Below are 23959 nucleotides of genomic sequence, written 5' to 3'. Positions count from 1 at the left end.
TTGCTATTTCAGGGTCTGGTGACCTTCGAGGAGGTGGCTGTGTATTTCACCGAGTCAGAGTGGTCTCTGCTGGACCCCGCTCAGAGAGCCCTCTACAGAGATGTCATGGAGGAGAACTATGAGAATGTGACCTCGCTGGGTAAGCATTCCTGTCCATTTGGTTTTTAGAAGCCGTGGGTTCTCTAAAGAACCTCTGTAGTAATAACTTGTCAAGTTTTTTCCCCCCACTTTGAAGTTTAGGGTACAAAAAGTGGGGACCTGCATGAACACTTTTAAGCTTAATTACTAGTTTTAATCTGGTATGCTGCCACCAGCCAGAATTTAGTGTCTGGCACACTTTCTGTTCCCCCAAAACCTTCCCTGGGGAACCCAGACCCAAACCCCTTGGGCCTTAACACAAGGAGAAATTAACCATCCCCCTCCTTTTCCCCCCAGACTTTCCCCTCCCTGGGTTGCCTTGAGAGGCTTCACACCGATCCAAACTCCTTGGATCCTATAACAAAGAGGAATTAACCTTCCCCCTTCTTTTCCCCCCACCAATCCCTGGTGAGTTCAGACCCAATCCCTTAGATCTTGAAACAAGGAAAAATCAATCAGGTTCTTAAAAAGAAAGCTTTTAATTAAAGAAAGAAAAGGTAAAAATTATCTCTGTAAAATCAGGATGGAAAATACTTTACAGAGTACTCAGATACATATAGACCAGAGAGACCCCCCACCCACCCCACCAGCCTTAGATTCAAAGTTACAGCAAAGAGAGGTAAAAATCCTTCCAGCAAAAGAAACCTTTACAAGTTGAGAAAACAAACATAAAACTGATTCGCCTTGCCTGGCTATTACTTACAATTTTGAAACATGAAAGACTGATTCAGAAAGATTTGGAGAACCTGGAATGATGTCCTGTCCCTCTCAGTCCCAAGAGCGAACAAGGAACAAAAAAAAAGCAAAAAACAAAGACTTCCCTCCACCAGGATTTGAAAGTGTCTTGTCCCCCTATTGGTCCTCTGGTCAAGTGTCAGCCAGGTTTACTGAACTTCTTAACCCTTTACAGGTAAAAGAGACATTAACCCTTAATCATCTGTTTATGACATAACTCTATACCAGGGTCGGCAACCTTTCAGAAGTGGTGTGCCAAGTCTTCATTTATTCACTCTCTAATTTCAGGTTTTGCATGCCAGTCACACATTAATGCTTCTATAAGTCTATAATATAGAACTAAACTATTGTTGTATGTAAAGTAAATAAGGTTTTAAAAATGTTTCAGAAGCTTCATTTAAAATTAAATTAAAAGGCAGATCTTATCAGTTTAGTGTGATCCTTGCCCTTGCTTTTCCTTGCTGAGTTTTCCAATGGCTGGCACGTATTTGGATACTTGAAGCTGCACACAGGCTTCTGAGTGATCAGTTGTTAACCAGCTTTGATTGGGACAGAGGACAAATGTTGTGTGAAAATATCTGTTCACACAGATATGTGGATCCAAATGCTGAAAGCATTGCAAACGCAATTTTTTCCAAACAGTTAAATTTCACTGGCAGGGATGTCCAGCAGATCAGGCTAGAGGCCCCATGATCTCTCTTGGTAGCTTCAAGTGCTCTCCACAGATTTCCAAACTTTGATGCCCATAATTCTGAGCTTTTTAATTGAATGAGCTGCATTTTGAAATCTTCAGTACCCATCCACTGAAATACAGACAAATCCTAGTTGCTTTCGTTGAACTTTTCAGGTTTAATTAGAAAAGAAAGCATTGGGCGAAATCGCTGGAAATCTTGAAATCTGTCAGAAAATTCTGATTCCAGTTCTTGCATGTATATTCTAATCTCAATGTCAAACGCAGTGCGCTGTTCCACGTGGTGTGATGGTGATGTAAGCAGCAACTCAGAACTTAAAAATATCTTATAGTGACGCTGGGACAATTTTTAAGGTGGGAGTGCTGAGCTGCGCCCCCTCTTGCCCCTGTCTGCACCCGTCACTGCTCCATGCTGGGGTCAGTGGGCCACAGCTGGGGGTGGCTGCACAGCCCCGGGCTGGTGGTCGGGACCCCAGTCTGGCAGCAGAGCCCCCTGGACCAGTGACCGGGACTTGGGCCAGCAGCAGGCTGAGATGGGCCGGTGGTCAGAACCTCAGCTGGCAGGCGGCCGGCAGCCAGAACCCCAGGCCAGCAGCGGAGCCCCTGGGACCAGTGGCCAGGGCCCGGGCAGTGTGAGTGCCACTGAAAATCAGCTCGTGTGCTGCCTTTGGCATGTGTGCCATAGGTTGCCTACTCCTGCTCTATACCTTTACTACTCATACATGTGTAGACTGGTTTCTGTGTCCTGTTCACCTCCCCTTTGGCTTGTGTCCCATCCCAGTATCATTTTTAGATGTACACAAATTTTAAATGACCAATGGCATAAAAAATGTGTTTTTTAAACAATATATTTCATTTATCCTTATTGGATACTTTAAAGTCCAGCCCCTACGCTTTGCTTTCTCTCTGAGGGCTATGACCATTGCATGTGGGAATGTTGGTAATATTTCTATGATTCCAGTACACACCTCAGTTTCCCTCTGTGCTTGGTATTACTATAATCTGGGTATAAAGACCAGGACACACGAGGTGTTTTTGTTACATAGCTGTCACGGGTTCACACAGAGAGCTCTCTTGGAACTTAAAGCATGTCTACACTGCAACAGCTGAAAGTGGCCAGCCGAAAATTGCTCCACAGACCCAGCTGTGTCTATAGTGGGGACTAGGCTGACCTAACTATGGCTACATCTACACTAGAGAGTTTTGTCATTGCCGTGTGTGTTGATAAAGCAGGTTCTTCTTTGAGTGATGGTTCCTATTGAATTCCACTGAGGCTAATGCGCCTGCGCCATGCGCCCAGAGCCGGAGCTTTTTATAGTAGTAGTGTCTGTGGGGTCACGTGTGCGCCTTTGCGTTGCCTTGTGGTTTTGCCTGCATCTCCAGTTCCCTCTCGCCGCCACCTGGTCCAAGTCAGAGCTTCTGCTGTCCCCTCATCCCTGGTGACGCATTTTCTTTATTTAGTCAGGATGTAACGCACACAATTTAACACTCCCAGCCCCTCCCTGTCCTTGTGGGTACGCAGGGAGGAAAGAGGCCCAGCTTTACCGCTTCCTGGGCTCAGGGCCAATATTCCTTCCTAGTGAACTCAGGGTGCTACAGGTCTGTAGGGCCCTTTCCCAATGAAAGAGCCTTACGCAGTCATATCCTTAAACACATGCATGTCTCTGTTAAGATCAAATCAACAGAATACACACACCAAACATCTAATGCTCACCCCTCCCAGCAAAGACAGCTGGACGTCTGCCGGTGGCCAGTCAGGATCTGCTCTCGTCCGGGGCTCTGTCTTCTGTGCAGTACAGTCATGCAAGGGTAAAAGTCCTGGCACCTTTGGTCTTGAGCTGTATCTCGGAGTTAAGATCCAACGATCCCATCTTCTGACCCCCATTACATAGTTAAAATGAGGATTTCTCTTATCTATGCTTCAACCAATTATACCTATGCAAAACCACTAGCCATTCATCTTCACAATACAGGGGTTCAAACGCCTAAGCCCACCTACGCATTAGCTTTTGTATTTTTTTCAAAGTTAGTTAAAACTTCTCAAGGTCTACTTGTCTTTGTGCTTTGTTAGTGGAATACACTGTCAGGGTAGAATTGCTTAACCAGCAGTAGACTGGGACTCTGTCTATTTAAAGTACACTTTCTGACTATGTAAAATTTCTGTAGCAACAGCAAAACTTCTTACTTTTTATCATCAGCCAGAACCTGCAGAAACTCAAGGCTAACTTATCCATTCTCTCCCCATTCTCATGACTTTGTGAATATCTGTCTATCTCCAATTAGTAGGGCTGTAGCTGCAGCTAATACTTTTCTATCTGTCTGCCAAGGCCAGATTCCCCAGACTCCATAGTTTTGTTTGCAACATATGGTGGCTGAGCCTACAAGATGGCTGTGGGTTATGCTAAGTCCATACACAAGATGGCTGTGAGTCATGTCAAGTCCAAGCCTCTCTTTAGAAGAACTTTGTTGTTTTATGTGGTAGTTTTCTTGTTTCTGACATTTTCGCCGGATTAAGGACTGGCGATGCCATAATGGCGTTTTCTCGCCAAATAATCCCCAACTCCCTGCCTCGCCCCCAGCAGCCGTGTCTGGGTACTCTCTATAGTAAGAATATTCCTAGTTTCTATAGAGATTTTTCTTGTTTCTGAAAGTTCTGCTATTCTCAGGATGTGGTTCCCGTCCAAACCCTCCTCGCCCTCATCTCTCCCTCCAGTACTCAGGTCTGGATGCTGGATTATGACTAAGAGGACAGATTCAAAGTCTGCACTTCCTGTCCTCATTTGTTCTCCCTCAACGACGAGCACCAGTGCTGTCTGTATTGCTTGTGGGAAGCTTACATCACATCCAGGTGCAGCATCTGTCTCTGCTTCCGTGCTCCCACCCCTCCTCCCCCTCCCCCGTTTTAAGAAGCATCTCTTGGAAGTTGCCCTGGGCTGGGGTCGAAGCCTGGCCCAGGAACTCCCCCACTACATCGGACTGAACCGCAGCACTTCAGTCCGGCTTTGCTAGCACCAGTCATATGGACCCTATGCTCGGGCCTAGTCATGAGTCACAGAAACATGCACATAGGCATAGCAGTGAGTCTTCTTCCAGGTCGAAGAAAGATGCCATGCCGTTCATGAGTTCTGGCCAAGGAGAGGCACCCCGCTCCAAGAGCGACAAAAAGCAGCATGACTTGCTGGAGCTGCCAGTTCCAGGTATGGACTCGCACACCCCGGCATGGGCTATGCTGACGTCCGGTGAATCACCAGTTCCGAGACGTTTCCCCTTTCTGGCCCCAGTTCTGTCCATAGACCTGGTGCCGTTGACTCCAGGGAGACTCACAGCTGCTCCACTCCCCCAGCCCGGGCCTCATGAACTGTTCAGTCTGGAAAGGATAAAGTTTCGGAGTGTCCTGGTTCCCTCTCCTACTGAGAGGGCCCCATCCCCTGTGTCCAACCGGCCAACTCTTTGACTGTGTTTCTGTGACACGCCCTGCTCCATCAGCACCATCATTGATGCCGGACTCTGGTTCCTCCTCTGAGTCTGAGGGCCTGGATGTTACGTATGGTCCGCTGCTTCCATTCTGAAGATGTGACTCTCAGCAGGTCCTGATGGTACTATGGCAATACCCTCCCTTACCTCAATCCAGGAGCTACTGGTGCCTGACTCCTTTGGGCACTAACGCTGCAACAGCAGGATCCAACCAGCCTGGCCATATGGGAACTTGTAGCCCAAATATTCTTCTTCAGAACAGTCTTCTCCTGTAGCACAGACCTGTCCTTCACCCAGTAGACGTTTGAAACCGGGATTGGATGATGCCTCAATCAGCCCAGCCCCGATGGTACTGACAGATCTGGAGGGATTTCTCTCGTCAGCCCAAGACGAGGCTGTGTCATCAACTCTCTCTTCTCCCCCAGACTACTACTGTCAGTTTCAAGAGCTGCTATGAAGGACAGCTCACGCTCTCGAAATACAATTGGAGGAGGTGCAGCACAGGCAGCACCACCTGCTGGACATCTTGCACATGTTGGTACTGACCAGGGTGGCCCTATCAAATGAGGACACTCTCCAACAGACAAATACTGTGTGCCATCTCCTGCCCATGTGCACTCCCACCCCAAAAGGGGTAGAAAAGAGGTACAGTGTCCTCCCCCTGTCCACCCCAACGGTTCCAAGTTTCTATCCTCTCATCCTCTGCCCAATTCCCTGGTGATTCAGGCTGCTATAAAGTGAGCTAAATAGCACTCGTGCTCCACCCCAGCTGACAAGAAAGGCAAGGGACTGGACCTTATGGGTTGAAAGGTTTTCTGCTTGGGCAGCCTCCAGTTCTGGATCTCAAACTACCTGGCAGTGATGGCCAAATACGACTTCTTACAGTGTGAGCTACCTCAGCAGGATCATGCCCAATTCCTGTCAAGTCTAGAGGAAGGCAAGTTGGTAGCAAAGTCGATACTTCAGGCTGTGGTTGATTCAGCAGACACATCTTTGTGCATTTTGGCCACTGCAATCGTGAGGAGGGAATCCTGGTTTCCCCAGAGAAGTGCAGAACACGATTGAAGATCTCCCTTTTGATGAATCACACCCTCTTCAATCAAAAGACTGATGACTCTGTGCACTCACTGAAAGATTCCAGAGCCACTCTGCGATCCTAAGGCATATATACTTCATCTCCAAAGCAAACGTTTTATCACCTGCCGTCTTCTCACAGTAAGAATCTCCAGTTTTACCATCAACGGGCCTGTGAACCTTCTCAGAAACATCCTATAGTCCACAGAGCCCATCCACCTGTTCTGACAGTGCAGTCATCCACACAACACCGTCTGCGTGTAAGCATTCAGAAATGTAGCTGGCTGAGAGCCATCTCACTTCACCTGCATCCCAAATCACATGCTTTGAATGAGGAATGGCAGCTTCACGTTCTTGATGTACATAGGGCCCTGGTCTTTTACCTGCAAAGGACAAAGCCATTCCAGAGATCTGCCTGACTATTTGTTGCCATAGCAGAGAGAATTAAAGGGCAGGCCATATCCACCCAGAGAATCTTGAAGTGGGTGTCAGGGTGAATTGAGCTCTGCTCTCAATTATCAGTATGGTTCCAATCAGGTGGGATGCGGGCCCATTCCAAGAGAGTGCCAGCAATCAGCCACGTGGAGTTGGGTGCACATCTTTTCTTCTCATTATGCTACAAGTGTGATTCTGTGGCAGACAGCTCATTCAGTGCAAAGATCCTCCACTCCACAGTTCCGTCGTCTTCCTCTCACCCTCCGCCTATCTAGGTACTGCTTGTTACTCACTCTCGGTGGAAAACAATAGGGACCATCACTCGAAGAAGAAAAGGAGCCTTTTCTAGTATGTTATTCCCCTGCTCTGGAAGTGCTGATCTCTGTAGGGATATGATAGAGGTATATAAAATCATGAGTGATGTGGAGAAAGTGGATAAGGAAAAGTTATTTACTTGTTCCTGTAATACAAGAACTAGGGGTCACCAAATGAAATGAATGGGCGGCAGGTTTAAAACAAATACAAGAAAGTTCTTCTTCACACAGCACACAATCAACTTGTGGAACTCCTTGCCTGAGGAGGTTCTGAAGGGTAGGACTATAACAGGGTTTAAAAGAGAACTGGATAAATTCATGGAGGTTAAGTCCATTAATGGCTATTAGCCAGGATGGGTAAGGAGTGGTGTCCCTAGCCTCTGTTTGTCAGAGGATGGAGATGGATGGCAGGAGAGATCACTTTGATCATTGCCTGTTAGGTTCACTCCCTCAGGGGCACTGGTATTGGCCACTATCAGTAGACAGATACTGGGCAGGATGGACTTTTGGTCTGACCAGGTATGGCCGTTCTTATGGTAGGTTGTTTGTCAATGTTCCAGACTGGCAGCTACAACAGCAAAGCATTGTGAGGATTGCACTCCCAGAATGTGACACAAGTGTCCCAGAAATTCGATTGATCTTGCTTGTTTTCTGTCACTTGTGCAGGGTTTCTAGTTTCCAAACCTGATGTGATCTCCTGGCTGGAACGAGGGGAGGATCCTTGGGTCCCAGACCTCCAGGACCCTGAGAAAAGAGAGACCCTGAGAGAGGCCTGCACAGGTGAGGAATCAGTTAAACCAACTCAAAATCTGTCCCTGAATTAAGGAAATATTTGAGATTCCTACAAAGACCTTGTCAGCTTTTTTAGTACAGGATTGTTTTCAGGAGGTGTGGCATCCTCATGGCAGACTTCACTTATTACTTCTTACGTGTCCTGACTCACACCTGACAGTAGCTCCCTCCCCAATCTACTTTTTCCCTGAGTATTTGATTGAGGTTTAGACCCAGAATTGATCCCCTTGTCTCTCTCCTCTGGGGAAAGGTTTGGGGGAGATTCAGTTCTTTCTTGTTTGATCTTTCCATCACTTAATTTTGTTTGTTTCCCCTTCTTCCATTCCTCTCTCTGAGGTTCCCTTTTTCCCTGGCAAAGGGAGTGACCTGTGTCTGGTTTCTCTCTCTATCCCAGCAGATGGTGGGATGGTGAATGGGAATGAGGAGAATGCTCAACAAGACGACGCTGAGCAAGTAGAAGCACATGGCACGTTATCAGAAGGATCCAAAGGAAATGTTTCCTGGAGTCGTGCAGAGGCAAACGCCTGTGAGAGTCAGCACAGACCAGAGAAAAAGTTCAGTAGAGGCTCAGACCTTATTAGATATGAGAGACTCGACACAGGAGAAGCACCCTACGTCTGCCTGGAGTGTGGGAAAACCTTCAAACGTAAGAAAGTCTTTAGCAGACATCAGAGAGTCCACACCGGAGAAAGACCATACACATGCCACGAGTGTGGGAAAAGCTTCCGTCATAGCTCAAACCTTACCACGCATCACAGAAGCCACACTGGGGAGAAACCCTACACTTGCCATGAGTGTGGGAAAAGCTTCACTCGGAACTCGGAGCTTATCGTACATCAGAGAAACCACACAGGAGAAAGACCCTACACTTGCTGTGAATGTGGGAAAAGCTTCATTCGGAGCTCAGAGCTTAAAAAGCACCAGAGAATCCACACTGGAGACAGACCCCACAGATGCCCTGAGTGTGGGAAAGGCTTCATTAATAGGTCTCAGCTTGTCACACATCGGAGAATCCACACTGGAGAGAGGCCCTATTCATGCCCTGAATGCGGGAAAGGCTTCACTTCTAGCTCACAGCTTGTCTCGCATCAGAGAATTCACACAGGAGAGAAACCTTATTCATGCCCGGAGTGCGGGAGAAGCTTCAGTTCTAACTCACAGCTTGTCTCACATCGGAGAATCCACACAGGAGAGAGGTCCTATGCATGCCCTGAGTGCGGGAGAAGCTTCAGTCATAGTTCACATCTTATCACACATCGGAGAACCCATACAGGAGAGAGACCATACACATGTCCTGAGTGCGGGAAAAGCTTCAGTCAGAGCTCAAACCTTGTCACTCATCAGAGAATCCACACAGGTGAGAGACCCTACACGTGCCTTGAATGTGGGAAAAGCTTAACTCGACGCTCACTGCTGATCATACATAATAGACTCCACACAGGTGAGAGACCCTACACATGCCTCGAGTGTGGGAAAAGCTTCACTCGAAGCTCATTGCTGGTCATACATCAGAGAATCCACACTGAAGAGAGACCTTACAGATGCCCTGAGTGTGGGAAAGGCTTCACCTGTAGCTCTCAGCTTGTCTCACATCGGAGAATCCACACAGGAGAGAAACCCTACTCATGCCCTGAGTGTGGGAAAAGCTTCAGTGATAGATCACAGAGGATCAAACATCAGAGAAGGCACAAGGGGGAGACACCCTACATGTGCTCCGAGTGCAGGAAAAGCTTCCATTCGCGCACTCATCTTCTCGCACATCAGAGAATCCATACGGGAGAGAAACCATACACGTGCTCTGAGTGCGGGAAATGCTTCACTCAGAGATCAAACCTTATCACACATCAGAGACTCCACACAGGGGAGATGCCCTATAGCTGCCCTGAGTGCGGAAAAAGCTTCCGTCGGAACTCAGAGCTTATCATACATCAGAGAAACCACACAGGGGAGAGACCCTACACTTGCTGTGAGTGTGGGGAAAGCTTCATTCGGCGCTCAGAGCTTAATAAGCATCAGAGAATCCACACTGGAGAGAGACCCTACAGTTGTGCTCAGTGCGGTAAAGGCTTCACTTCTAGCTCACGGCTTGTCTCACATCAAAAAATCCACATGGGAGAGTAGCCCTAGTCAAGCCTGGTGTGTGGGAAAGGCTTCAGTCATAGTTCATGGATCATCACGTGTCAGAGAATCCACACAGGAGAATAACACTATCCTTGTATTCAGTAGGGCTGCCCAAAGATTTTTTGTTTTGGATTTTGTTTTGGTAATACATTGGTTAATTCCCACATAGTGGTCTTGAAGATTGATTGCACCAATTCCTTTACTGTAGTCTCTCAGCTCCCTTCAGGGGAGTTGACACCTTCTACTTTTTGCAACTCACCTTACTTTGGGGTGAATCCTGTGATCCTTTCTATCAACTCCTTTGTCTTATGAGTTATGGGAGTCTGTGTCCCTTTTGACAGAAATGTCCATCAGTCCAAGTTGGGGGACAGAGGGTTGACGTGATCTGGCTACAGTGACATAAAAACTATCTGTGCCTTGTCTCCACTAGAACTGTACATTGTTAGGCCATGTCTACACTACCACTTATGTCAGCAAAACTTATGTCACTCAGGGGTGTGAAAAACACACACACACCCACCGAATAACATAAATTTTACCAGCATAATTGGCAGTGTACACAGCGCTGTGTCGGCAAGAGAGCTTCTCCCCCGATACAGCTACTGCCGCTCGTTGGGGGTGGTTTAATTATGTCGACGAGAGAGCTCTTTACTGCCAGCATAGAGCGACTGCACAAGAGATTTTACTCCAGCGCAGCTGCATCACTACAGCTGTGCCGCTATAAGGTCTCTAATGTTGACATGGCCTAAGTTGCTCAAATCAGCTATCTGGGTGTAAAACCACAACTATTTTTTTCAGGACAGACATAACCCAGGTGCAGTGGTTGTGGTTAGTTTTCCCCTTGTGCTGACCTGATCTCCATCACCTTTCCTAGTCCTGGTAAACCCTGAGCATCACATTGCCAAGTGAATGTTAGTCACCAGATTTCCTGGTTGGGCAAGAGTTTCATTCGCAGGTTTTCTGACATAACTTGTGGTTGTGCTGAAGAGGAGGTAATTTCTCTACCAGTTTTCTGATTTAGAATATAGTGAGATGTAATTAAAAGGCAGGAGGAAAGGTAGAAAAAAAGGATCATTTCAGCCTTTCCAGATGGGAAGGTTGGCTGATTTTCCCTATTATGATGATGCTAAAACCTTCGTAACTAGCATGACTGAATAATAATAAGGTGGTGCTGAGTGAAGAAGATGTGAATGGGTCAGAGGACAGCGTAATAGGAAAATCGGTTCTAATTTGGCATCATGAAATGTAAGATCTGGAATTTCATTTTATATGATATTGAAATTGTCTTATTCTCTTATGTGTTGTGGGTTTTTCTCTTTCTTGGGGGCTTTTGATAACATAACTGGATATTAGTTTTTTATGATAGGATGAAGTTCAGGTTTTTGGTGGATTTTGAGACAAATGACTATTTACTAAAACAATTTATTTTTGTGCATATCTTTTTTCCACTCCTCCATTATGGCATGGAGAAAGCTCAAGAGCAGTTCAGTCATCAGGAATGAATACTCAGAGCTATTGGATGTGCTACCAGAGAGAGAGAGTAGCTTTTAAAATTGTACATCTAACTATGGAACGGAATTGAATAACACTGTGATCATATAGCCCTGGTCTACACTACGCGTTTAGGTCAATTTATCAGCGTTAGATCTATTTAATGTTGCACCTATCCACACGACGAAGCCTTTTTTTTTTTTTTTTTTTTTTTTTTTTTTTTTTTTTTACTTAGAGATCTTAAAATCTATTTCTGTACTCCTCCCCTGACGAGGGGATCAGCGCTGAAATCCACCTTGCCATGTCGAATTTGGGGTAGTGTGGTCACAATTCAATGGTATTGGCCTCCGGGAGCTATCCCAGAGTTCTCCATTGTGACCTCCCTGGACAGCGCTCTCAACTCAGATGCATTGGCCAGGTAGATAGGAAAAGGCCCATGAACTTTTGAATCTCATTTCCTGTTTGGCCAGCGTGGCAAGCTGCAGGTGAGTGCAGATCTCATCAGCAGAGGTGACCATGATGAAGTCCCAGAATTGCAAAAGAGCTCCAGCATGGCCAAATGGGAGGTACGGGATCTGATTGCTGTATGGGGACACAAATCTGTGCGATCAGAACAACATTCCAAAAGACGAAATGCCCAAACTATTGGAAAAAATCTCCAAGGGCATGAAGAACAGAGGCTATAACAGGGACCCGCAGCAGTGCAGCATGAAACTTAAGGAACTCTGGCAAGCCTACCAAAGAACCAGAGAGGCAAACGGCCACTTGGAGTAAGAGCCCCAAACATGCCGCTTCTATGATGAGCTGCATGCCATTCTAGGGAGTGCAGCCACCACTACCCAACCCCTGTGCTTTGACTCTGTCAATGGATTATCATGCAACAAGGATGCACGTTTTGGGGCTGAGGAGGAGGAGGTTGTGCACAGCAAGCAAGCGGAGAAACCATTATCCCTGAGAGCCAGGAACTATTTCTTACCCTGCACCTGGAGCCACTATCCCCTGAACCCACCCAGGGCGGGCTCCCGGACCCGCCAGGTGGAGAAGAGACCTCTGGTGAGTGTATCTTTGTAAATATAATACATAGTTAAAAGCTAGCATGTTTAATGATTAATTTGCCCTGAAGACTTGGGATGCATTCGCGGCCAGTACAGCTACTGGAAAAGTCTGTTAACGTGTCTGCGGATGGAACGGAAATCCTCCAAGGACATCTCTATGAAGCTCTCCTGGATGGTCATTCCTCATGGTCACCTGGTTGAAATAGGGTAATTTTATTAAGGGGACATTCAGAGGTGGCCGCTAGCCACGTGGAGGGGGGAGGTGTGAAGCAATCATCACAGAGAATTGAGTGGATGGGTTGTGGGGGGTTAGTTGGGTTTGTGCTGCACGTTAACCCAAAAACCGCAGCCCCTTTGTTTACATTGCCAATTCATTGTTCTCTAAAATGTGTCTTTTTAACTACTACTCTTTTTTTCCGCTCCCACAGCTGCAAATGTTTCAACGCTCACACTATCATCTAGTGAAGATTAGAAGGCGAAAAAAACGCACTCCCAACGAAATGTACTCTGAGCTCATGCAGTCCTCCCACACTGAAAAATCCCAGTAGAATGCGTGAAGGCAAGCAATGTCAGAGTCCAGGAAAGCACCATATGAATGCGATGATAGGTGGCAGGTTGAAGGTGATAGGTGGCGTCAGCTTGCTGACAGAAGGCAGGAGGCAATGTTGAGACTACTGGAGGATAAAACTGTTATGCTCTGGCATATGGTTGAGCTGCAGGAAAGGCAGGAGCACAGACCGCCACTACAACCCCTGTGTAACCAACTGCCATCCTCCCCAAGTTCCATAGCCTCCTCACCCAGACGCCCAAGAACGCGGTGAGGGTGCCTCCGGGCACCCAAGCACTCCACCCCAGAGGACTGCACAAGCAACAGAAAGCCGGCATTCAATAAGTTTTAAAGTGCAGTGTGGCCTTGTCCTTCCCTCTTCCCCAACCCCACCCAGGCTACATTTGGCAGTTATACCCCTTATTTGTGTGATGAATTAATGAAGAATGCATGAATGTGAAACAACGATGTTTTTATAGCCTCTGCAAGTGGTGATCGAAGTGGGGAGAGGAGGGTGGTTAGCTTGCAGGGAAGTAGAGCGAACCAAGGGGGTGGGTTTTCGTCAAGCAGAAACAAACAGAACTTTCACAGCGTAGTCTGGCCAGTCACTGCACCCTTCTGTACTCTAAGTGCCCTGGTGTCTGGCTGTATATAATCAGCGGCCAGGTGATTTGCCTCAACCTCCCGCCCCGCCATAAACGTCTTCCCCTTACTCTCAGATATTGTGGAGCACACAGCAAGCAGTAATAACAATGGGAATATTTTTGCTAAGGTCTAACCGAGTTAGTAAACTGCGCCAGCACGCTTTTAAACGTCCAAATGCACATTCTACCACCATTCTGCATTTGCTCAGCTTATAGTTGAACAGCTCCTGACTACTGTCAAAGCTGCCTGTGTATTGTTTCATGAGCCATGGCATTAAGGGGTAGGCCAAGTCCCCAAGGATAACTATAGGCATTTCAACATCCCCAGTGGTTATTTTCTGGTCTAGGAAGAAAGTCCCTTGCTGCAGCTGTTGAAACAGACCAGAGTTCCTGAAGATGCGAGCATCATAAACCCTTCCTGGCCATCCCATGTTGATGTTAGTGAAACATCCTCTGTGATCCACCAGTGCTTTCAGCACCATTGAAAAGTACCCCTTGCGGTCTATGTACTCGTTGCCTTGGTGGTCCAGTGCCAAGATAGGGATATGGGTTCCGTCTGTTGCCCCACCACAGTTAGGGAATCATTGCAGCTAGCCAGCCATTATGACCTGCACGTTTCCCAGAGTCACTACCCTTAATAGCAGCCGCTCTTTGATTGTATTGGCTACTTGGATCACAGCAACCCCCACAGTAGATTTGCCCACTCCAAATTGATTCCTGGCTGACCAGTAGCTGTCTCGTATTGCAAGCTTCCACAGGGCTATCGCCACTCGCTTGGGAACTGTGAGGGCTGCTCTCATCTTGGTATTCTTGTGCTTCAGGGCAGGGGAAACAAGTCACAAAGTTCCATGAAAGTGCCCTAATGCATGCGAAAGTTTTGCAGCCACTGGGAATCATCCTAGACCCGCAACAGCAGGCTGTGCTTGTTTCCCGGGCCCAGAATTGGCGTTCCATGGCATGAACCCACCCCATTGCTACCATGATGTCCAAATTTCTGGGGCCCGTATTTTGGGAGAAGTCTGTGTCCATGTCCTCATCACTCTCGTCACCACGCTGCTGTTGCCTCCTTGCCTGCTTTTGCAGGTTCTGGTTCTGTATATACTGCTGGATAATGCGCATGGTGTTTAAAATGCTCATAACTGCCATGGTGATCTGAGTGCACTCCATGCTTGCCGTGGTATGGTGTCTGCCGAAGAGCAGAGTGGCAGCGGAAATGGCGGGTGGATGACGATGCTGACAGCAATATGGCGCCCACATGTAAAAAGGCATGAAACTATTGTCAGCTGTTGCTTTCACGGAGGGAGGGAAGGGGGAGTAAGGGATAGGCTGGCAGCAGACGGTGCAGTACGACTGGTAGCCGTTGTCGTCTCTTGGGTGCTCGCCAGCAGATGGTGCAGTATGACTGTAGCCATCATCGTTTCCAGGCAGACTGAATCTCCATGAGAATAAACTTGAGAATGACCTGGAGTCACTCCCATTTATGTCCAGGCGCCCCTGATAGACCTCACTGAGGTCTTCCAGGAGCACCCATGTCTGCCCAGGCACCCCGATCTACCTCACTGAGGTTGGCCAAGAGCACCCAGGAGATGAAGATGGCTACCAGTCGTACTGCACTGTCTGCTGCCACAAGGCAACGAGCTGCTGCTGTGTAGTACCATGTCTGCCAGCACCTAGGACATGTATGGTGATGATGAGCTGAGCAGGCTCCATGCTTGCTGTGGTATGGCGCCTGCACAGGTAGCAGAGGAAAAAAGCGGCAAAAGGATTGTCTGCCGTTGCTTTCACAGACTGGAGGAGGGGGGCTGAGGACATACCCAGAACCACCCGCGATAATGTTTTTGCCCCATCAGGCATTGGGATCTAGAAGACATTCCAGCTTTTTCTGTTATATTAGAGTGTAACAGTGTCACTCAGTATGTACATTTTTCTATGAGCACCAGTAAAATCCACATGGGGCAGATGCTACAAATATAGTTCCCCAATTTAAATAGCCCTAAGACTGCCCTGTGAAATCACTGAATGTTCCTTAGCTGCGAAAGCGTTGGAAAAAGTTAAGCTGACCGATATGAATTGTTCAGTGAGAGCTGTTCCTCCACTTATTAAGGTCTCAGTGAGGGGGGTGGGGTGGGGGTGGGGTCTGGGAGAGAGAAAGAGTGAGAAGAAGGATTAGCCACATAATAACAAAAGCCGAGGAGGAAGCTTTACATGGCTTTGAGGTTGTGGCTTAAATGTAAGCACTAATTTGGTTTCAGTATTGAAATATTCAACTGGCTAAATCTGGACTGCACTGCATGGATGAAGTTCTCTGACTGGGTAGTATAAACAAATGCACAATCACCTGTGACCAGAGTCCCGGGGAGCCCCACTGAGGTCACTCAGTTGGGGAAAACTCCAACGAAGTGGGGCAGACAATCTGCAACGCTGGTGGTTATTCCAACACTTAAATTTACCAAGCCATCACAAAACAGCTTCTATAATACGTCACTGGTTACCCAGAAGCCAAAACACAGTTCCCTTAAAGCAACCCAGCCTTAGGCCTCCACCAGACACTCAAGTCAAATATGATGATTACTGAAAATCTCATTCATCATATAAGAAAGTTCTACCAATCCCAAAGGATCGGACACATGACCTCCCAAGTAAATGAATATTTCGGCTCTTTCCCAAATACACACTGATAGCCAATTCTTACTAAGTAAATGAAAAAAAATATTAAAAAAGAAAAGAGAGCGAGTATTGGTTAAAAGATCAGTGTAGATACAGACACGAGTACAGTTCTGAGATCAGTTTCATAGTAGAGATAGGGAGCTTTGGAGTTGCAAAGAGATCTTAGAATTAGTCCGTAGATTCAGCCCAATGTTCATATCCAGGGTGATCCAGATGGGACTGGAGATCTCAGTCTTATGACTTAAGCTTTCCCTGCATAAAGCATTAAGCAGATCCAAGATAAAAAGGATCAGGATCCAAGAGACCTTTATACTGTTCCAGGCCTTCTCCTGACAGCTTGGAGTTCTTAGGCGTACAATAGGCAATCTTCAAGACTTTGAAGTAGACCTGTTTTTGAAGCATCACTGGAACTTAGCTACCTGGATTAACATAAAGCAATTGCCTGTTTTCCATCATTCACAGGTCATTTGCTATATACATCAAAGAGACATCAGTGCGGTGATATCACAGTATTCACAGTTCATTTAAATGTTCAGATCTCCTTTCGATCTCTGAATTAGCAGAATACAGCATAGACAGGAACTCTGACCTCTAAGAATATCTGTTGTGGTGGGGTGAGGCCAGATGGCTACAGTAAAGTAGTGAGGAACAGGTATGTTAGCCCCAGGCTAAACAAATCCTTGTTACCATGCTAACCAAAGGGCAGTTACTCCAGGTTAATCAAGACACCTGGGGCCAATTAGGATCTTTCTAGAAGACTGTGGAGATAGGTACATTGATTGGGATACCTGAAGCCAATCAAGGGCTGGCTGGAACTAGTTAAAAGCCTCCTAGTTAGTCAATGAGGGGAGAGTGTGAGGAGCTGGGAGCAAGAGGTGCAAGGAGCGGAGAGTGAGAGGCTGTGCTGCTGGAGGATTGAGAAGTACAAGCATTATCAGACATCAGGAGGAAGGTCCTGTGGTGAGGATAAAGAAGGTGTTTGGAGGAGGCCATGGGGAAGTAGCCCTGGGAGTTGTAGCTGTCATGCAGCTGTTACAGGAGGCACTATAGACAGCTGCGATCCACAGGGCCCTGGGCTGGAACTCATAGACTTTAGATGTTAGGGTCAGAAGGGACCAATATGATCATCTAGTCTGACCTCCTGCACAAAGCAGGCCACAGAACTCTGCCCAGCCATTTCTATAACAAACCCCTAACCTATGTCCGAGTTATTGAAGTCTTCAAATTGTGGTTTGAAGACCTCAAGCTGCAGAGAATCCACCGGCAAGTGACCTGTGCCCCACGCTGCAGAGGAAGGCGAAAAACCTCCAGGGCCTCTGCCAATCTGGCCCAGAGGAAAATTCCTTCCTGACCCCAAATATGGTGATCAGCTAAACCCTGAGCATGTAAGCAAGACTCACCAGCCAGCACCCAGGAAAGAATTCTCTGCAGTAACTCAGATCCCATTCCATCCAACATCCCATCACCAACCACTGGGCATACTTATCTGCTGATAATCAAAGATCAATTGCCAAAATTAAGCTATGCCATCATACCATCCCTTCCATAAACTTATCAAGCTTAGTCTTAAAGCCAAATATGTCTTTTGCCCCCATTGCTCTCCTTGGAAGGCTGTTCCAGAACTTCACTCCTTTAATGGTCAGAAACCATCTAATTTCAAGTCTAAACTTCCTAGTGTCCAGTTTATACCCATTTTTTCTTGTATCTACATTGGTACTAAGCATAAATAATTCCTCCCCCTCCCTAATATTAATCCCTCTGATATATTTATAAAGAGCAAGCATATCCCCCCTCAACCTTCTTTTGGCTAGGCTAAAAAAGCCAAGCTCTTTGAGTCTCCTTTCATAAGACAGGTTTTCCATTCCTCGGATCATCCTAGTAGCCCGTCTCTGAACCTGTTCCAGTTTGAATTCATCCTTCTTAAACATGGGAGACCAGAACTGCACACAGTATTCCAGATGAGGTCTCACCAGTGCCTTGTATAACGGTACTAACACCTCCTTATCTTTGCTGGAAATACCTCACCTGATGCATCCTAAAACCGCATTAGCTTTTTTAACGACCATATCACATTGGCGGCTCATAGTCATCCTGTGATCTACCAATACCCCAAGGTCCTTCTTCTCCTCTGTTGCTTCCAACTGATGTGTCCCCAATGTATATCTAAAATTCTTATTGTTAATCCCTACGTGCATGACCTTGCACTTTTCACTATTACATTTCATCCTATTGCTATTACTCCAGTTTACAAGGTCATCCAGATCTTCCTGTATGATATCCTGGTCCTTCTCCATGTTAGCAATACCCCCCAGCTACGTGCCATCTGCAAACTTTATTAGCACATTCCTGCTTTTTGTGCCAAGGTCAGTAATAAAAAGGTTAAATAAAACTGGTCCCAAAACTGATCCTTGAGGAACTCCACTAGTAACTTCCTTCCAGCCTGACAGTTCACCCTTCAGTACGACCCATTGGAGTCTCCCCTTTAACCAGTTCCTTATCCACCTTTCAATTTTCATATTGATCCCCATCTTTTCCAATTTAATTAATAATTCCCAATGTGGAACCGTGTCAAATGACTTACTGAAATCGAGGTAAATTAGATCTACTACATTTCTTTTGTCTAAATAATCTGTCACCTTCTCAAAGAAGGAGATCAGGTTGGTTTGGCACGATCTACCATTAGTAAAACCATGTTGTAATTTGTCCCAATTACCATTGACCTCAATGTCCTTAACTACTTTCTCCTTTAAATTTTTTTCCAAGACCTTACATACTAGAGATGTCAAACTAACAGGCCTATAGTTACTCGGATCACTTTTTTCCCTTTCTTAAAGATAGGAACTATGTTAGCAATTCTCCAGTCGTACGGTACAACCTCTGAGTTTACCAATTCATTAAAAATTCTCGCTAACGGGCTTGCAATTTCATGCACCAATTCCTTTAATATTCTCGGATGAAGATTGTCTGGGCCCTCCGATTTTGTACCATTAGCTGTTCAAGTATGGCTTCTACCTCAGATGTGGTAATATCCACCTCCATATCCTCATTCCCATTTGTCATCCTTCCATTATCCCTAAGCTCCCCATTAGCCTTATTAAAGACTGAGGCAAAGTACTTATTTAGATATTGAGCCATGCCTAGGTTATCCTTAACCTCCATTCCATCCTCAGTGTTTAGTGGTCCCACTTCTTCTTTCTTTGTTTTCTTCTTATTTATATGGCTATAGAACCTTTTACTATTGGTTTTAATTCCCTTTGCAAGGTCCAACTCTACATGGCTTTTAGCCTTTCTCACTTTATCCCTGCATGTTCTGACCTCACTAAGGTAGCTTTCCTTGCTAATCCCACCCTTCTTCCTCTCCTTGTAGGCTTTCTGCTTTTTCTTAATCACCTCTCTGCGATGCTTGCTCATCCAGCTTGGTCTACAACTCCTGCATATGGTTTTTTTCCCCTTTCTTGGGATGCAGGCTTCTGATAGTTTCTGCAGCTACGACTTAAAGTAATTCCAGGCCTCCTCTGCATTTAGATCCACAAGTTCTTCAGTCCAATCCACTTCCCTAACTAATTTCCTTTAATTCTTCAAAGTTAGCCCTTGAGAAGTCAAAAACCCTAGTCCCAGATCCATTTTTGTTTATCCTTCCATCTAGTTTGAACTGAATTAGCTCATGATCACTTGAACCAAGGTTGTCCCCTACAACCATTTCTTCTATGAGGTCCTCACTACTCACCAAGACCAAATCTAAAATGGCATCCCTTCTTGTTGGTTCTTCAACTACTTGGTGAAGGAATCCATCTGCTATCACATTCAGAAAAATCTGAGCCCTATTATTCTTGCTAGCACTTGTCCTCCAGTCTATGTCTGGGAAGTTAAAGTCTCCCATGATCACACAATTCCCATTAGTGTTTACTTCATTAAAAACATTAAAGAGGTGTCTATCCATATCCAAATCAGATCCCGGCGGTCTGTAGCACACCCCAAGCACTATCTCAGGGAACGCTCTAGTAGCTTTCTTTCCCAGTGTGATTTTTGCCCAGACAGACTCTGTCTTATCCATTCCATTGCGTCTTATTTCTTTACAGTTAACCTCATCATTGATATACAATGCTACTCCAAACCTCCAAATGTTCCCCCCAAAACTCCCAACTCCTGATCAGACACAGGAGGAATTGACCCAGACTGTGGGTTCCACCAGAGGGGAAGATCACTGAGGTGAGCAAATCCGCCAATAAGCGCAGGACCCACCAAGATACAGGAGGAACTTTGTCACAATATGTAAACACACACATAAAAACACTACCTACCAATATGCCCCTACAGGTTGATTTTGGGTCATTTATCCTGCAGGATGCATAATCCTTTCCAGCCATGTGTCACACCACCTCTTTGCATTTCTGTTTTAAGATTTATAAGGGTTGATTTTCTTCTATATTAATCTGATGATTTCGCAAATTGATGAGTTCATTCCAATGCAGTTAATTCATTGATTGACTGACTGATTTGACCTCAACTTTCTAGTTGTATGGTTAACCCTTATTTAGTTGAGTTGGGTTTGTAATAGATTAGCCTTCAATGTGTATTTTTTATTTGATCAGTTCATTTTAATAGAGTGCATAAAAGAGATATCAAGTCATATTTCTTTTAATAAGTAACGTGGGGTGGAACCATAGAGATTCTGGATGGAGTCAGTCCACCTCATAACTTCATCATCTCCCTCCAAATTGACCCTTTGGTTTTCACAGGTGCCACCTCTCTCACTCCAGCTTCATCAGGGGAAGACAGGGGCTCAGAGCTTCACAAGAGAAAATAAATCCCCCCTACCCAGGCTTTCGGGAGTGTGTGTGAGAGGTATGTTGCTAAGCAGGGAGAAGTCACTGAGATGGAGGTGTTTGGGTTCATGCTGTGCAGTCACTGTCCTGGCGAGGCCCAGTCTGGGCCCCTGTCTGGTGTTCTCGCTAATCTTTTACATCCATGTGCGGAATGTGCCCCAATATGGAGGTGGTGTGTGGCATGGGTGGGGCCAAGGGGTTCAGCGTGTGGGATGGGGCTCAGGGCTAGGATAGACGGTTGGGGTATGAGGGTGGTGTTATGTTTATAAGGAGCACACAGAATCTTTTTCAAGGGGATAATGCAATACGCCACGTATATTGAGAGTACAGTTTAAGTATTAAATCAGCATATGCTTCCATACACACACCCCAAAAGGTTCTGCAGCTGGATCTTATAGTTAGTAGTCCTTAGTGTTGCTCGGTCAGTTCCAGTGGCCAGCTGAAATTGCACACGAGGGACGGGAGGAGCTGGAGCTGAGTCTCTGTCAGACGCGTCCGAAGCTCCGATGTTGCTGCAGAACAAACCCAAAGTCCCATGGGCAATACACCCTCCTTTTATAGTAGTAAGGTCCCTATGGACCTTGGTGTGTCACACCAGAGCTATTAGTCATGAGATAGTCAAGGTTGCTCCCAATTATCATTGTTTTGGGTTGTTACCGGAAGTATCCGGAGCTGTTTCTCATAGACTCATAGACTCTAGGACTGGAAGGGACCTCGAGAGGTCATCGAGTCCAGTCCCCTGCCCTCATGGCAGGACCAAATACTGTCTAGACCATCCCTGATAGACATTTATCTAACCTACTCTTAAATATCTCCAGAGATGGAGATTCCACAACTTCCCTAGGCAATCTATTCCAGTGTTTAACTACCCTGACAGTTAGGAACTTTTTCCTAATGTCCAACCTAAATCTCCCTTGCTGCAGTTTAAGCCCATTGTTTCTTGTTCTATCATTGGAGGCTAAGGTGAACAAGTTTTCTCCCTCCTCCTGATGACACCCTTTTAGATACCTGAAAACTGCTATCATGTCCCCTCTCAGTCTTCTCTTTTCCAAACTAAACAAACCCAATTCCTTCAGCCTTCCTTCATAGGTCATGTTCTCAAGACCTTTAATCATTCTTGTTGCTCTTCTCTGGACCCTCTCCAATTTCTCCACATCTTTCTTGAAATGCGGTGCCCAGAACTGGACACAATACTCCAGTTGAGGCCTAACCAGCGCAGAGTAAAGCGGAAGAATGACTTCTCGTGTCTTGTTTACAACACACCTGTTAATGCATCCCAGAATCATGTTTGCTTTTTTTGCAACAGTATCACACTGTTGACTCATATTAAGCTTGTGGTCCACTACGACCCCTAGATCTCTTTCTGCCATACTCCTTCCTAGACAGTCTCTTCCCATTCTGTATGTGTGAAACTGATTGTTCCTTCCTAAGTGGAGCACTTTGCATTTATCTTTATTGAACTTCATCCTGTTTACCTCAGACCATTTCTCCAACTTGTCCAGATCATTTTGAATTTTGACCCTGTCCTCCAAAGCAGTTGCAATCCCTCCCAGTTTGGTATCGTCCGCAAACTTAATAAGCGTACTTTCTATGCCAACATCTAAATCGTTGATGAAGATATTGAACAGAACCGGTCCCAAAACAGACCCCTGCGGAACCCCACTTGTTATACCTTTCCAGCAGGATTGGGCGCCATTAACAACTACTCTTTGAGTATGGTTATCCAGCCAGTTATGCACCCACCTTATAGTAGCTCCATCTAAATTGTACTTTCCTAGCTTATCTATAAGAATATCATGAGAGACCGTATCAAATGCCTTACTAAAGTCTAGGTATATCACATCCACCGCTTCTCCCTTATCCACAAGGCTCGTTATCCTATCAAAGAACGCTATGAGATTAGTTTGACATGATTTGTTCTTTACAAATCCATGCTGGCTATTCCCTATCACCTTACCACCTTCCAAGTGTTTGCAGATGATTTCTTTGATTACCTGCTCCATTATCTTCCCTGGCACAGAAGTTAAACTAACTGGTCTGTAGTTTCCTGAGTTGTTTTTATTTCCCTTTTTGTAGATGGGCACTATATTTGCCCCCTTCCAGTCTTCTGGAATCTCCCTCGTCTCCCATGATTTCCCAAAGATAATAGCTAGAGGCTCAGATACCTCTTCCATTAACTCCTTGAGTATTCTAGGATGCATTTCATCAGGCCCTGGTGACTTGCAGGCATCTAACTTTTCTAAGTGATGTTTTACTTGCTCTTTCCTTATTTTCTCTTCTAAACCTACCCTCTTCCCTTAAGCATTCACTATACTAGACATTCCTTCAGACTTCTCAGTGAAGACCGAAACAAAGAAGTCATTAAGCATCTCTGCCATTTCCAAGTCTCCCGTTACTGTTTCCCCCTCCTCATTGAGCAGTGGGCCTACCCTGTCCTTAGTCTTCCTCTTGCTTCTAATGTATTGATAAAAAGTCTTCTTGTTTCCCTTTATTCTCATAGCTAGTTTGAGTTCATTTTGTGCCTTTGCTTTTCTAATCTTGCCTCTGCATTCCTGTGTTATTTGCCTATATTCATCCTTCGTGATCTGACCTAGTTTCCATTTTCTATATGACGCCTTTTTATTTTGTAGATCACGCAAGATCTCAAGGGTAAGCCAAGGTGGTCTTTTGCCACATTTTCTATCTTTCCTAACAATTGGAATAACTTGCTTTTGGGCCCTTAATAGCGTCCCTTTGAAAAACTGCCAACTTTCCTCAGTTGTTTTTCCTCTCAGTCTCAATTCCCATGGGACCTTGCCTATCAGCTCTCTGAGCTTACCAAAATCCGCCTTCCTGAAATCCATTGTCTCTATTCTGCTGTACTCCCTTCTACCCTTCCTTAGAATTGCAAATTCTATGATTTCATGATCACTTTCACCCAAGCTTCCTTCTACTTTCAAATTCTCAACAAGTTCC

General features: G+C 45.8%; 2 protein-coding genes across 3 annotated transcripts in view; both read left to right on the top strand.

Moving 5' to 3' along the window:
• The window catches only part of LOC127039354 (zinc finger protein 436-like), a 131216-nt gene extending 117883 nt beyond the window's left edge, over positions 1-13333 (top strand). The window contains 2 exon segments of the mRNA XM_050932922.1: positions 7528-7641; positions 8048-13333. Coding sequence (XP_050788879.1) covers positions 7528-7641; positions 8048-9780 — 1847 coding nt within the window. The 3' untranslated portion in view covers positions 9781-13333.
• Positions 1-23959, top strand: part of LOC127039381 (zinc finger protein 660-like) — a 52722-nt gene that overhangs the window by 3172 nt on the left and 25591 nt on the right. The window contains exon 3 of one of the 2 annotated variants that reach the window (XM_050933026.1): positions 13-139. In XM_050933026.1, coding sequence (XP_050788983.1) covers positions 13-139 — 127 coding nt within the window. Of the gene's footprint in view, positions 1-12; positions 140-20992; positions 21024-23959 lie in introns of those variants that run through there. The other variant, XM_050933025.1, reaches the window with a different exon arrangement.

The sequence above is a fragment of the Gopherus flavomarginatus genome, chromosome 23 (genome assembly GCF_025201925.1).
Source record: "Gopherus flavomarginatus isolate rGopFla2 chromosome 23, rGopFla2.mat.asm, whole genome shotgun sequence".
Taxonomy (NCBI): Eukaryota; Metazoa; Chordata; order Testudines; family Testudinidae; genus Gopherus; species Gopherus flavomarginatus.
Note: the sequence above shows the minus strand (reverse complement) of the source record. Positions and strands in the feature narration are given on the sequence as shown.